A 15,946-nucleotide genomic window follows, 5' to 3' on the forward strand; every position below is an offset into this window, starting at 1 on the left:
GGAGGGGGGACGGGGGCGGGGAAGGGTGTGCGTTGTCCTGGGTGTGAGCACGTGGGGTGGCAGTTCTCAGGTCCAGTGCTCTGCAGCTCGCTAGCTTTCCACTCCGCCCCCTCCTCGAGAGCATCAGCGCAGGCATGAGTGCTCGTACCTCTCGGTGGGCGGCCTCCGCGCCCCTAACTGCGCCCAACTGGGAGCTGGCTAGCAGTCTTCACTGCGCCCCACGGGCTGAGCCCAGCTACTGAAACCCCGCCCCTCCCCGCTCCTCCCGGCGCCTATTGGTCTCCCCTCCACTCAGCCCCGCCCCACTAAACTACCATCGGTTTTCCTCCATCCATGCCCCGCCCATCACAGCTCCCATTGGCCATTCTCCCCCCGCCCGCCCGGCCCAGCGCCTATTGGTCACCCCCTCCAAGACCTGCCCAACCCCGCAACTATTGGTTGTACTCCCACTAAGGCCCACCCCTCCGCCCCTATTGGCCACCACCCCCCGCCCGCCCCCACCGCCGCCCCGCCCACCCCGCCGGGTCCCAGCTGTCCGGGTTCCGGCGGCCGCGCAGCGCTCCCATTGGCTGCGCGCGCCTTTGTGTGGCGGCAGCTGCGGCCGCAGCGCCTCTGAATGTCGAGCGGGGCCGCGCAGGGAGCCTTTCCATGGGCCATCGGCCTCCGCGCCAGCCCCGCCGCCCTGCACTCCGCCGCCCGCCCCGGCGGCACCCGCAGTCCCGCCGCCTGCGCCCCGGAGCCGCCTCGCCGCCGCTGCCGCCGCGCGAGGAGCCAGGATGGTCCTGGTGCACGTCGGCTACCTTGTGCTCCCGGTGTTCGGCTCCGTGCGCAACCGAGGTATCGCGCGCTCTCCTGGGCGGGGGCACCTGCGGGCGGGGTCGCCTGCGGGGGTGGGAGGGTCACCCGCGGGGCTGGGGTCACCTGCGGGGACGCGGGGGCAGCAGGGGCCGAGCCGGGGCTTTTCCCTTTGGGGCGGGGACCCCAAGCTTGGGGGGCTTCCCTGTAGGAGCGGAAGGTCTCGCGGTGAGGTTAGGGCTTATCGGATTTGGGGACCCCGCCCCATTGTCATCCTCGCCGCGGCCGCAGACCCCGTCTCCGGAGGGCGGCTGCCTGGAGCCCGGTACGCGCATTCGGGTCGAGCTGATGCTTTCGGAGCTGTGTGTTCTGTCAGCTGTGTTTGCATTTCTCCTTTTTTCTTTCTCGGTCGTTGAGACCGCTGGCAGGTCCTTGCCACCCCCCCCCCCAGGGCAGGATCCCCCAGCCCCCCATGCCCTGGTGGGCTGGACCCCCCACATCTGGTGGGCAGGACCCCAGCCCCAGTCCCTGGTGAGCAGGTACCCCACCCCTGGTGGGCATGGGCAGGACCGCCACCCTGGTCCCATACCCGAACCCCACCCCCCACCTTCTGTTGGGTTCATAGGATCCCCGGCCTATGTCCCAGCCCCCTCCCTCTGGTGAGCACAGGCACAACTCCGCACCCCCCCATCCCCAGGTGGGCTGGACCCCCCACCTGGGTCCCATGCCCCAGCCCCCACCCCCACCCATCTTTGCTCCTTTTAACCCTTTTCATGTCTCGTGCTTCCCCCCCCCCCAAATAGCCTTTGTGTGACAGTTGCATTTACTGGTTGGAGATGGCCTAGCGCTTGTGCATGTGCGCCCTGCAGAGGCAGCTCTGCACCCAGGGCCTCCCTGAGGGGTGTCAGACCCCAGAACTCTGCACCCAGAGCCCCACTGAGGGCTGTCAGGCCCTGGGACTCTGAGATCCCAAGGTCAGGCGAGGGGTGTCAGACCCCAGGGAGGGGTGTCAGGCCCCAGGGAGCTCGGTCCAAGGGCACCAGGCCGGAGGCATCAAGTACACAGGGCCCCAGTGATGGGCACCAAGCACCCAGGTCCAGTGGAGGCCCCCCGGGGTGTCGCTTTGTGCGTGGAGGAGGGAGGCTACTCCCAGGCCAGGCGGTGACCGGGCTGCAGGGCTGGGTTTCTGTGATCTGCAGGGTTGGGTGGGTATTTGCACGGCCCCTTCCCTGCACCCCTTCCCCCCACAACCCTTTACATTTGGTTACAACAATAGCTGAGCCCTCCCCTCCCCCTTCACATTTTCTTCCATTTTCTTTTACTCAGAAGCTCCCACCTCCCCAGGCAGATCCGAGATGCATTTAGGGTCTCCCTTTTTGTCCTTTCTGTATTCTACCTCTTACCTTCTCTCCTTGGACATGTTTCTACTCCCCCCTCCCCAGCACTTCCACCCCTGCACACAGTGACAAGTGACAGTGATGTCGTCTGCTTTGTGCCCAGGGCAACCTGGCTGCTTCACTCAGCCCGGGGGGTGGGGGGGTGGGGGTAGGGTGGGGTCAGGGTGGGGTCTGACCTCCCCCTTCTTCCAGCCCAGCTGTCCCAGCCCCCTCTCCCCAGCACCCCAAAGGCCAGGAGAGCCCCTTAGGCCTGTTTGGACTGCAGGGTTTTTTGTGTGTGATGATGGAACGATGACATTCTGCATTTATCAAATCTTTTTTTTTTTTTCTTCATCGTGTAGCTCAGTGAATGGTCAACTCGCTGCTGTGCGCTGTGACCCTTCTGCTCCGCATTTAGCTGCACTGTGACACCCTCTTAACCATTTCCTGTGTCCATCTGAGGAAGCCATTGCTGTTTAAGCTGCAGTATCCTCTATCTCGGGCCAGCCTAGCCCCGGGTTGGGGTGGGGTGGGGTATAAGGAACAGAAGTCAAGGGGGTTGCACCCCAGCTCCTTGGAAACAACCCCCCCCCCAGTACACAATCAATCATGTCTCAGTACTTGGTGTTTCCTCTTAAAATGGGCATGCAGTGTTATATGAGGCAGAAACTCAAAAATGATGAAGGAGGATGTTGAGCCTGAAAGTACAGTTATCCTGATTAAACCGTGCTCAATCCACCCATCTCTAAATGCCATTGCAGCATGCAGGGTCCTTGCTTTGAAATTCAGATTGCTCATCTGCCTTTAAATTTTATTCTAAAAACCATCACCACTACCACCCCTACCATCACAAAAGAAAAAGCCACCCAAAAACACAACAAAAAAATAAACAAAGATCTCAACCAAACAAAACGTGCTGGGTGAGTCAGGCTGTGGGGGAAATTTCACACAATGTGATAAGAATTCATGACCTTCCGATAGAGGATACTAATGCTTAACCCAACAAGGTCCTAAACCACAATCTTCTTGTAAAACTGTTAGCTAGTTTGCCAGCCTGAATCTGTTCTTTTTAGTTTCCATTGTAGTAGCTAGAAAGTAGGCCATTTCAGAATAGATGTAGAGAAATAACCATTTTGTATCTTCATCTTGTTTAGCCAATTACATTGCACTGTAAATCCCTGTTAAGTGGATTCCTTTTGCTTTGGCTTGGGGGGTGGTAGCACCCCATTTCCAAATTATCTGGGTGGCCAGTTTCTTGGCAGCTCCAGGCAGAACTGAAGAGGCTGCATTTTGTTTGAGGCAAAAAAAAAATATATATATATATATATATTTATATATCACTATGTGAAAGTCTCTGAGGAGATGATGGATGCTGCTGTTTCTGAGCCTCTGAAAATTCAGTGCCACAGTGTCCTGGGGTTAAGGAGGAGCCACAGCCACGCTGACTTGATTGTCAAGAGTATCTCTGGACAGCCGCCCTGGCGCTCCCCTCGGAGCTGCCCCTGTGACAGCCGGCCGGCTCCCTTCTGCCTCGCTGCTCAGACCCGCTTGAAAGGCGAACAAAACAGTGGCAATAAAGCAAACAGAATAAAGCCCTTCTCAGAGGGCCCCTCTGGAATCAGGTCTCCCAAGAGGCCTCCCCAGACAGCCGTTTGGTGATCTGGGAAAATAAATAAATAAATAAATGAATGAATAAATGAAGACTGGGGTGGGGGAAGAGGGCAACAAAATTAAAAATGAAAGCAAAGCAAAGCGGGTTCCCAGCAAAATGGTTTTCCATTGAACAGGGATAGGGCGTGTTCTGCTGTGCCGAGACTTCCTGTTATTTTGTGGGTAATTTTTTCTGTATGGAATATCTTTTTGGTTGTGTATCTTTTCCACCTTTTCTTGTACTAAAACTGAAGCATGATCTGTATTTTTTACACCCCCAGTGGACAATGTACTGCGCTGTAGAGGCGTTCCCTGCTGAACCGTCCTGTGGTCGTGTGCTGGGGCCATCTGCTCACTGTTCGCTGCTTTTGTTCTGTTACCTCCAAAGCATGGTGGGCCCAGCCTTTTTTTCTTTTTTTCTTTCTTTTTTCTTTTTTTCCTTTTTGTATCGTGTGCATGATGACATTGTTACACACAGAATCCACTAATACTAATATACGATCTCAATAAAGAACTAGTTTCCTCTATTAACCCAGTGTGCTTCTTGCTGTTCCCCATTTATTGTCGCTCCCTGCTGTTAGACCCCTGCTTTCCTCTCCCACCCTCGCCCCCCCCCACTCCCATTGTCAGGTCTGAGTGATTGCCTGCCTTTTGACTCTCCTCTCCGCGTCCACTCCCCCTTTTATCGTGCATAGATACAGTGACTGCAATCTCGTCGGGTCCCTGTCTAGCTTTACCGCAGGTGGCAGGGGCTGGGGTGATGGCAGTGCTCAGTGGCCCCGTCACACCCACACAGCTCAGTCACACAGAGAGAACCCCTCTCTGGCCACCCGAAACCTCCACATTTCATCTTAGGTTCCCAGAGGGTCACTCGGTTTTAGACGTGGGTGAGCCGAGGGGCTCGGTTGGACACGTAGGTGGAGAACAGGGAGACTACTCCTAACTAGCGATCTTTGAGCATTTTTGACTTGCTTGGAAAAAAAACCCAAAACCAAAACCATTTCCACTTGTGTCTTTACCTTTTATGTTCTCCCTTTTCCTGTTGATTGGCTGTCCTGATCAGTCACACTGGGGACGGCATGAAAACACGACCTTGGGTTTTAGACTTAGTGCTGCTGGGTGCCTGCTCACATGCTTGGGACCTGCAGTGGAAGCTGCACACTGAAACCCTGCATTTCAAGAACAGGGTTGAAACAGAAGTCTGTGGACCCCCCCTCCCACTTCACCAGAGAGGCGGCCGTCTGACCTGCTGCCGCAGGAACAAGAGGGTCTGTGCCCTCCCACTGCCGGCTGGGAGCCAACAAAAGCTGATTAGAGCCTAGCTCCCTGACAGCTGCCTCTCGGTGCTGCTGGTAGCCGGATCTCTGCCATTGTCTGAGTGTGTGTGTGTGTGTGTGTGTGGGGGGGGGGCTGGGGATCTGGAGGGGCCAACCCCAACCACACTGAACTAAAGAAGAACTCCAAAAACGTGTTTCCCCACATTCACATTTGAGAGCTAACCCCCCGCCACCCCAGAGAACCCCAGCTCCAGCCTTTGTCAGTTCTCCTGTCCCCTTTCAGCCTGGAACAGGCCTCGCCAAGTAAGGGGTGTTGGAGACCCAAGGGAGTTGTTGATCCAAGGGAATTCGGGGCTCATCATCATGGAGTTGCTGCTCCCTAACCACCGTGCCTCCTCCTCTCTGTCTTGGGGTCGTCTCTTGGCTCGACCCCTCTGCCCGCTTCCTCCCCCAGACAAGTGTGCCCGTCTGCCCACAGTGCTTCTGTGCCTTCTTTGTGTCTCGGTGCGAATCTCCTCTCTCCCCAAGATGGTCCCTGCTTCTCCGGGTCCTTTGTTCTCAGGCCCGGCCTGGGTGGGGAAGCCGAGCTGCTGGACCATGACACAGGGACACACATGCCAGTTCCCTGGGTAGGCGCGTGCCATAGTTGTGCCAGAAGAGACAGACAGGCCTCTGGGGCTTCTGCTTCCTCCCCCTCCTCCTCTTTGCGTTTGGATTGTGCTCCCTGTTTGAGAAAGCAGTCACTCCCCAGTTCATACAGAGCAATCAAACCACCCCCAATGCAGCTGCCCCCCCATCCCACTTCATCCTAGAGCAGTAGTTAGACTGACATTACTAACTCCAAGGTTTAATTTTCCTAAATTGATATCAGGCATGAGTGAGTTATTTGACCAACTCATTTTGAAGATGACTTGGTCACCTGACCATAAGAGAGAAATCTAGAGGGTTCACAGAAATTTGTGTCTTAGCAATTTATTAAGTGCCTATTACATTTTTCACCCAGACTGTCAGAATAAACATAAACACATCCATGTAAAGGCAGAATTTCCTGAGCGGACATTTCCATCCTCCTGAAAACCACTCTCACAGCCAGCTGACACCTATCTGCTTTAATAACTTCTGACTCCAGAATTTTGGAAAAGCCACATGTCCTGCAGACCCTGTAGCACAGACCGGGACACGATGGACTGCTCTATCTGGTTCATGGCTCTTCTTGAACACAAGAGTTCTTCTGGTAGCATCAGGCTAAGTTCCATGCAGCCCCCCAAAGCAGCAAATAAAACGCTGATCATTCAAGGTGTGTGTGGAGGGGAGAGGTCAACAGGAGTGTCAGCACCCTAACATGCAGATGGCAGACTGGCTGTCTCTTCCTGTGACAGCCTGTTCCTCTCCTGTTCCACTCTTCCCAGGCTCCTGTTTAGCATCGGTACAGTGAGGGAGTTACTGGCTCTTGGGGGTGGGGAGGGACCAGCTCTGCTGAATCCAAGCAGGTCAGGCGACAGGAAACCTTGACTCCAGAGGGTGACCCTGGTCCTCTCGGTCCTGCATAACCTCTGTCACACCTGTGTGCCAGATACACATGTGCCTTGGTTTCTCCAGGGACCCTGAGCTTCCTAACAAGGTGTGGATGTGAAACACACTTGCTAACTTCCAGCATGTGTTAGCCACGGTCCTGCCAATTTATTTCTGAGAGAATCCAGGGGCAGGGAGAGAACTGGCCTGCAGAGGCTCTGATTTGATGGTGGTTTAGGAAGGAAAAGTCAGCCATGATAAACACAGTCTGTGCCTTCCTATATCCAGTCCTGCCTTCCATCACTCACACCCTTGTTCATCTAGTCAGTAAGTGTTCACTGACTCTCTGCTTGGTATCAAGCCAGGAGGGGTGCACATGGGGTACACTTGGGGGTGCACCCTGCAGCTGGGAGGGAAGTGCCCAGGGAGTCAGATGCCTCAGACAGTCTGGCAGGGTGTCTTGAGGTGAGGTGGAAAGGGCCTGAAGGACTCCAGGGCTGGGGTCCCCATCTAGTTCAACCTGGGTGGTGATTTACACTATGGCTCTGAGCTTCAACTCAGGTGACTGTCAGCCAGTGCCCAATATACAGTAGTTTCCCAGAGCTTGCTAGGTGGCTGCCTTCCTGTCCCCTTCACTTCCCACAACTCAGGTGACTGTCACCAGGTGCCCGACACGCAGGTTCCCAGGGCTTGCTAGGTGGCCACCTTCCTTTCACTTCCCACAACTGCAGGAGTTGACTGGCCCAAAGGGCCAAGCAGAATTGGGGGACCTCCTCAAAATTGGGGGACCTCCTCAGAATTGGGCTGAGGAGAGGGGTTGTCACAGGATGTACCTCAAAGGGTGAGGTGAGGACAGAGGGAGAGGGGGAGGGGGCTTCCAGGTGGCTCTGCTGACTTGGTAAGATGGAAAGTGCTTGAGGAGGGAGGCTCAGTGAGTGAGTGTGTGTATGTGTAAGTCTGAGTGTGTGTGAGTGCATGTGTGTATGACTGTGTGTGTCAGTATGTATGTAAATGTGTGTGTCTGTGAATGTGCGTTTGTGTCTTGAGTGTGTGTGATAATATGTTCATGACTGTGTGAGTGTGCATGCGTGTCTATGTATGTAAGTGTGTGTGATTGTGTGTGTGCGAGTCTGAGTTTGTGGGGGTTGCACATTCATGTGTGTTGCCTCACACAGTTAGCGAAAGCCCTGTGAGGTCCTGTTGTGGAAGCATCCTTGTGAGAGACCATTGGAGGTGTTGAGCATTGTGAGGTGTAGAGACGAGATGGGGGAGGAGTTTCTGAGGCGTCTGGAGGCTCCAGTAGAGTCCAGGCTCCTTTAACCCCTCAGAGCGCTGGGAAAAATGGAGGTTCAGTATTCCTACAGCTGATGGAGAGGGGTGACCATTGGGGGTTGAGGCTCAGGAGGAGGCCAGGGCAGGCTTCCAGGAATGATGGGAACCCAGAGTTGGGAAAAGGAAGATTCTCTGCTGGGAAGATGGCTGGGCTCGGCCTGTATGTCATGTTTCAGGGAGGTCTGAGGAGGCCTGGAGAGTGAGTCTAGGAGGATGAGAGGAGGTCTGGAGAATGAGGTTGGGAGGATGAGAAGAGGTGACAGGGAGGACTGAAGAGGTCTGGAGAGTGAGGCTGGGAGGATGAAAGAAGGTGATGGGGGCCTGAGGAGGTCTGGAGAATGAGGTTGAGAGGATGAGCAGAGGTGACAGAGGTCTGGAGAGTGAGGCCAGGAGGACCAGCAGAGGGTTGGGAGGAGGTGACCCCAGTGAAGATAGGCCAAGGATGAGATGCTCCCAGTGGGGGTGGGGGCATGGTGGTGGTGGCCTGGGATTTGAGACTTCTTGCCCCTGGCTGGTACAGGAAATTTGCTGCAGGCTTGGAAACTTCTCATCTCTACAATACGCTGCCATCAGAGAGCTCATGGAACCTCAAGTCCCTATCACAGGTCCTGCACACATAGCTTTGACTTGCAGCTCAGCCTCTAGCAACCTCACGACCACAGGGACCCTTTGTGCTAGCTGTATCCCTGTGTCTGTGGAATCACGGCCTTGTGAAGAGGAGGTGCCCAACGTGGATGCCAGGGTCATGGCCTTGTGGAGAGAAGGTGCCCAGTCCAGGTGCTAGGGCCATGGCCTTGTGGAGAAGAGGTGCCCAGAGCAGGTGCCAAGGTGTCTGCTGCCATGACTGTGCAGAAAGCTTGTCCTCACCCACAGAAGGCAGAGTTGGGGGGCTCCCCAGAGCAGAGTTGGTGGGGGGGGTAAAGCAGATCAATTGAGGTAACTGGGGGCTGGGTGGGCGGGAACTGAGGCCACTGCCCTCCACTCCCCCAACCAGCTGGTAAACAGCTGAGTGAGAAGTAGGGGCCAGGTGAAGACAGGGGGTCCCAGCTTCTGCCCTGCCTCCATGCCTGCAGGGCCTGCTGGGAAAAGAGCAGAGACTGGAAGCGGGGGTCCTTCAGCCCACATACTGATGAGGAACAGGCCTGGTGATTTCCTGGGATGGCGTGTGTGTACATGTGTGCACATGTATGTGAGTATCCGTGTGAATGTATGGAGTGCATGTGTATGTGTGCATGCATGTGTGAGAGTGTCTGCATGTGTGTACGTGTGTGACTGAGAGTGTGTGTGTGAGTGAGTGTATGTGTGCATGAGTGTGTATGCATGTGAGTGCTTGTGCTTGTGCATACGATCTGATCACCACATTAATAATCATGTGTCACCTTCTTGGGACTTTGGCTGGCAAGTGGTAAGCACATCTTAGGCCCCTTTTTTTTTTTAAAGATTTTTAATTATTTTCATTTATTTATTGAATAGAGACAGCCAGAGATCGACAAGGAGAGGGGTGATAAGAGGGAGAGAGACAGACACCTGCAACACTGCTTCACCACTTACAAAATGTTCCCCCCTGCAGGTGGGGGACTGGGTGCTCTAACCTGGGTCTTTGCGCATTGTTAACACATGCGCTCAGCTAGGTGTGCTGCCGCCCAGCCCCACTTTTTCTTATATAATTGCAAAGTTCTCAGAAATTATGCCTCTTGTTTTATGGAATAAATAGAATCATATTTTGGAAAGTTTAGAAAACAAAAGGGTGAAAAAATATCTCTCAGGCAGCTAGTTCTCAGTAAGAGCTAATGAAGGGTAATGAAAGACCTTCTCTGTGTGCGTATGAACAGGTAGGTATAAGATAAATAGACTGTAAACACAGGCAGGTGCCGTTTGTATTCTCCATTCACTGAACGGTCTCGCAGGCAGCTTTTATCTCACTATACTGCTTTCTCAGGCATCGCTTTTTTTTTTTTGTTTTTGACTTTCTTGTTTCAAACTCTCTCAAGATTGACTTTTGGTGGCTGCATAATATTCCACTTGCTTATGATTCTGCCTCAGGCTCCATGGCTTCTAGTGCTCTCAGAGAGCCCTGAGCTGCAGACGCCCCCTTGCTGGTGCAACTGCCCCTTCCTTGCCTCTTGCTGCTATTTAGTGTGTGTGTGTGGGGGGGGCTTAGTGGAGTGGGTGTGACAGCTCCTGGATTTCTCTGCCTGCCATCATTCCTTCCCAGACAACAGGAGGAGAGAGCAGGTGAGAGACTTGGGAAGGAGGAAGGTCTGGGTGAAGTGTTCCGGAGCCCTAGCCTTTGTCCTTCCACTGGTTGTGAGCAAGCACACTTCCTCTCAGGTCTCAGTTTCCATCAGAAGAGGGTGACAGGCTCTTGGCTGATGTCTTGGCAGACTGGTCACGGGGAGTCATGCACACAAAGCCAGACACCTGCCAAGATGGCAGTGATACTAACCACTGGGCTTCATGGGGACACTCCTGCCACACGGCCCAGTGGGAACAGTGTGCTGCCATCCTCCCTGTGCTGATGGGTGGAATGGCGACTCTGGCCCTCCACTTGCTATCAGCCAAGGGAGATGACTGGCCTAATTGCCCCTCTCCCACCCCCCAGAGCTGTGATTTTTCTCCTGAGGGCAGCTGGCCTTACCTCTGTCTTCATGGGCAGCATCAGGGACATGTCCATGGTTAGGCTACTGTGTACTGTGTTGGGGGGGCATCTGGGACTCTGGGGGCTCCTGCTAAGACAGTGGGGACAGATCTGGGGCTCTAAGAAGCCCCTTCCCACAAAGATCCCTCTGACTTGTGCTGCTGGAGACAGGGAGGGGCTGGGGGCAGCCTCCCAGGAAGGCAGCCTGTGGCTACTGTCCCTACTGCCGGGGTGTCCCAGTCCTCCCAGCCCAGGAAGTGGTGCTGCATGGAGAGGGGGCGGGAGAATTGCCAGGCTGGGAGGAAGTGAGAATGGAGACACCTGTGTCAGGGAGGGGCAGGAAACTGGGTACAACTGTTGCTCCCTTCGGGCTGAGTTGGGTGTCGGGCAGGATGCAAGTCCTCCCCTGCCCCCAGAGAGCTGGCTGGGCTTCAGCTCTGCACCGCCCTCCCCAGCTGCGAGAGCCTCCAGGCCACATCAGCCTCCCACCCACCCTGCTGATCCCCACCTGCCCTTTGCTGTGTGTGTTGGGGGTACCCTGCTCTGGGGGTGCACCCTATCTTGTGCTGTTTGTGTTTTGGGGGCACTCTGCCCTGTGCTGTGTGTATGGGGCACCCCGCCCTGTGCTGTGTGTGTGTGTGTGTGTGTGTGTGTGTGTGAGGAGGGCACCCTGCCTTGTATTGTGTGTATGGGGGGCAGGACCTTGCCCCATGGGCTCTGCTCCCAAACTCTGTGGGTGATGATGGTCTTTAAGTGTCTAGTCCCTAACCCTGAGGCTGGGGCATAAACTGCCTGCCAGTTATACAGAGGTTCTTCCCTGGGGATGGGAGCCCCCTCAGACTCAGTGACACTCACCAGAAGGGAAGCTGGAATGGATGTAGGGGTGGGCCAACCCTACCTGTCCACTATGGCAGACGGTCTTGCTGAACAGAACTGGGTACTGTGACTCTGGGGGAAGGTAAGGGTGTGGGGAGAATGTGAGTGTCTGTGAGTATGTGTGTGAGTGTGTGTGTGAGAGAGGATGGGTGTAGACCTGGGCGTTACAGGCTAGCCCCTCTTTCGAGGCTCCTTGCACTTCTGGTCACTCTTGGGGGGACACAGGGCGGTTGGACTAAGCCTTGGCCCTGGCTTGGGTGTTCACCTGAACCCCTCTTTTTGGACAGCAGGGTGGGTAGGCCCTGCCTTTCCTTTCCTTGGGCAGAGTCTCCCAAGCAGAGGTGACAGCCCAGCCTGAGAAGGGGCTTTGTCAGCTGGGTCTGGAGGGGGGCTGACCTGTGAGGCCCGACTTGCTTTGGTTGAAGAGCTATGGGGGTTCCCACCAGGCAGGGGTGCCCTGGAGCCACCGCTAGCCAGAGTTAATGGGAAGGGCAGTGAGAGGCCGTGGGAGACTCAGCCCCACTGGGCCAGAGGAGTCTAGCCCTCTCATGGCCTGGAGGGGTGGGGTGCAAGGGAGAGGAAAGGTTACGTGGGGTGAAGCCTGGCTGCCTGGCAGAGGAGCCTGGGTGAAGCTCTCCTACTGCAGGGGTGGGGGAAGAGGTCAGAGCAGGAGGTCAGAGTCGAGGATAAAGTTAAGGCTTTGCGTTTCCCAGCCCACTCTCATCACCTGGGCAGAGCCACCCTTGTGCCGCTCTGCCTGTGCTCACTGGATGGGGTGAGGCCCGCCTGCCTTCCACAGGTACCCCAACTGGAGCAAAGATTTGACAGGGTGCCACAGGAGGGAGGCGGAGCTCCCAGCTTGGGGCACATGGGCTAGCCAGGCTGCAGGGCAGTTCCCAGGACCTCACCCCTCACACCTTCTTACCAAGTTTTGGTGGAGGGTAGGGAGGGGCCAGGACCTTGTGTCACCAACTACGAGTTGTACAAGCATCTTTGGGTGACCACACAGAACCTGGGTGCCATCTTTCATCTAGGCAGAGAACAGGGCCCCTTTCACACCTCACTGGCAATGAAGTGCTTCTGGGAGATGCTAGGCCTCTTCTTCAGAGACTCTGGGCTGTCTGGTGGCTGGAGCTGCAAACACAGCTCTCAAGAACCCAGTGGGACAGAGGCCAGGTTCTGTGGGCTGCTTCTGGGTCAGGGCAGCCACCCATATTTTTAGAGCAACCTCCAGAGGGTGTCCCCTACTCAGCCCTCCTACCACCCCTCGAAGGCAGAGACCATATTTAGTTATGTTTGACAGATGGAGAAGTTGAGGTACAGGGATAGCACCTAAGGCGACATAGTAGCTGGGGGCTGAGGCAGGGCCCCAGTATCTGAGCTGCCCCCACTCTTCTCCACAGTGCCGAGTGTCACCTTCCTGGCTGGGTGAGGGGGCTCTCGTCCCTTGGGGAGGGGGAGCTGACTGACTGGTGTAACACCTGCATGGCCACAGATGTTCCCCAGCTTGCTTCTCACTGGGCCCCTTGAATAGGAGAAACTGAGGTCCAGAGTGTGACTGACCCACCAGCTCAAGGCTGTATGCTACACAAAGACCAGATGGGTTCAGGGCTTCCCAACCCTCTTTAGCTCCAGGGCTGGTGACAGATCCCAGGAGGGGACTGGAGGGTCCATCCAACATCTTTATGTCACTTCTCACACATTCAGGGAGGAGCCTGCTAGGGGGCTAGTACCCACCTTGCTCATCATGGTCTTAGTACAGAGAGAGGGTCTTCTTAGAGTGTGAGTGCAGGAAACACCCCTCTGACCCCGGGAGACCAGGAGGTGGGCGGAGAGGCTCCTGCAGGAATAGCCTAAGATCCTATCTCCTGCAGAGACCTCCTGTCCCTTGCCCTTCATGACTACCATGGTGTCCCCAGCTCGCTGACACTGGGCTGTTATGAAGCCTGGGAGGCCCTTCCTTTCCCTGGCCTAGTTGCCCTGCCTGTAAAGTGAACATGGTGACTTGCAGTCACTCTCCAGGGCTCCTATACAGGAGACATGGGCAGCTCCCCAGAAGCTGTGGCATCATGTGTCAATTCAGAGTGGACAGTCAGAGTTGTAGTTTCAACTCTGGCAGACCAGGGGCTAAGTGGACAAGACAGGCCTGGCCTGCTTCCCCCTCCTCCTCCCGGGCATCTGTTTGCAGAGAGTTTGTGCAAAGAGTTTGCCAACCATCAGCACCAAGTCAAGCACCTCTGCCTCTGGGAGGCAGTCTGGGCTCACCTGGGGCCCTGGAGGTGGGGGTGCCTGGGGAACCCCCTTGGCCTCAGAACCCCCTTGCAGACCCTGGAGCTGGGGCCTGGAAGTGGATATTCCTAGGGGGGTCCCCCATAGTTCTTAAAACCTTCTCACAGACCCTGAAGGTGGGTTTGCCTAGGCAGCAGCCCCTGACCCTCAAGACCACCTCACAGACTCTGGAGCTCTGGAACAGCCAGGCAGGCTCCTGGATGCTAACACAGGGGAGAGAGCTAAATGCTGTCCAACCTTGGGGTGCTCTAATTGCTCTGGGGGGATCCCTGGGACTGCAAAGTTGTGGAGGACAGAGGAACCCAGGTGAGGGTTCAGCTCCCCATTGTCCCAAATGGGTCTTCTCAGGATCCGGCATCTGAAGAAAGGTCACAGCAATGAGCAGAGCTCAAGGTGCCACTTGACCCCTGAGTATGTGTGAGGGCAAGGGGCTGGGATGCCAACCTGCCCCAGATCCACATTGCTAGCCAGGGGTGAAGCTGGGGTGTCAGCACGTCTTCTCCTGCCCAGTGTCAAGGGATTTTTCTACTTCATGCCATGTGCCTGTGGTCGGCTTGGAAGAATCCCAACTCCTCGTCTCTCGTGGAGCACTTGGCTGCTCTGAAGTGGGAGCACCTGGCCCCATCTGGGAATGCAAAGGGGAGAGACGTGCCCACCTTTGCTCTCCATAGGATTTGCTCCTCAACCTCTTTATTGTTACTGTTATTGGGGGGGGGTGGTGAATGGCTCACAGTAAATACAGTAGTTGGTACACATGTAACATTTCTTGGTTTCTGCAAAACATAGTCCCTCCCAGCATAGGCTCTCCTCCGCCATTATGCACCAGGACCTGAAAGTCCCTCCCACTTCTCTGAGTCCTTTGGTACAATGCAGCAAACCCAGTCCAAGCTGTACTTTGTGTTTCCACTTCTGTTCCTATTTCTCAGCTTCTGTCCATGAGATGAAGAAAGTGAACGTATCATTTCCTTAAAAAAGATTTTATTCATTTATGAGAAAGATAGGAGGAGAAAGAGAAAGAACCAGACATCACTCTGAGACATGTGCTGCCGGGGATTGAACTCAGAACCTCATGCTTGAGAGTCCAAAGCTTTATCACTGCGCCACCTCCCGGATCACAACATATAATTTTTAATAGCTGAGTAGTATTCTATTCCACCTCAGTCTTTTTTTAAAAGTTTTTTTTCATTATCTTTATTTATTTATTGGATAGAGACAGTCAGAAATCGAGAGAGAAAGGGGAGACAGAGAGATCCCCACAACCCTGCTTCACCATTTGCAAAGCTTTCTCCCTGCAGGTGGGGACCAAGGGCTCAAACCTGGGTCCCTGCACACTGTAATATGTGCGCTCAACCAGGTGCGCCACTCCCTGGCCCCCCACCTCAGTCTTTTAACTTTGCTGAAACAGAAGGAAAGTAGTAATTATGTATCTCTAGCAATCATTTTACATACATGTGTAGACATGTGGCAGATATGTACATTCTACAATAGTATATGGACATTTGACCAGGCTCTAAAATCACATGACACAACACCCACAAGGCAGGCAGAGCACACAGTGAAGGTGTGCTCAGCGCTTTCCAACAATATGTCCTCTAGACCCTAGCCAGGATTGTCACTCTTGTCCCATTAGGTTCTGTGGCCCCGCCCTTGGTGTTCTCAGTGTTGCTGAGTGTCCATGACCATGGGGGCCCAGGTGGGAAAGTCAGGCCCGTTCATTACACTCTTTACATGTGGAAAGGCCTCTTCTTTCTCCAGCATGACCTCTGGGGCTCAGGAGGTTTCCATCTCTGCCATCTGACAGCACCCATGGGGTTGAATCTCTGTCCCTCCCCAGCTCTTGGCTGCGCTGGCAAATGAGGGGGTTGGGCATTATGCTTTTGAAGATCCCTCTCAGCTCAAATTTCCATGATCCTATTATCTACTTCATGCCCTGGTTCCCCACTTAAGAATTTAAGAAATAGGGCAGCATAAAGATAATGGCTTGTTTATATCCCCAAAGGATCTCAAAGGCATTTACAGATTGCGAGCAAAATGGAGCTCCAATTCAGCTGTAGTGCCACCCCCCCACAACACGGGGAGGCCCCAGGCACTAGGCAGGAGCAGGTCCGGGCTGGGAGACCAGGGGCCAGTGGTTGCCCTGGAACCCAGCTTTCCCCCACCAGGCAGACACCTTCTGCAGGAGGGGGAGTGGCCAGGCCTAG

General features: G+C 54.9%; 1 protein-coding gene across 4 annotated transcripts in view; it reads left to right on the top strand.

Moving 5' to 3' along the window:
* The first annotated feature begins 636 nt into the window (after positions 1–636).
* ARK2C (arkadia (RNF111) C-terminal like ring finger ubiquitin ligase 2C) overlaps positions 637–15,946 on the top strand; it is a 61,807-nt gene continuing 46,497 nt past the window's right edge. For all 4 annotated transcript variants that reach the window (XM_007515946.3, XM_016185115.2, XM_060173822.1 and 1 more), the window contains exon 1: positions 637–837. In XM_007515946.3, coding sequence (XP_007516008.1) covers positions 777–837 — 61 coding nt within the window. In that variant the 5' untranslated portion in view covers positions 637–776. The remainder of the gene's footprint in view (positions 838–15,946) is intronic.

Source organism: Erinaceus europaeus, chromosome 15 (genome assembly GCF_950295315.1).
Source record: "Erinaceus europaeus chromosome 15, mEriEur2.1, whole genome shotgun sequence".
Classification (NCBI taxonomy): Eukaryota; Metazoa; Chordata; class Mammalia; order Eulipotyphla; family Erinaceidae; genus Erinaceus; species Erinaceus europaeus.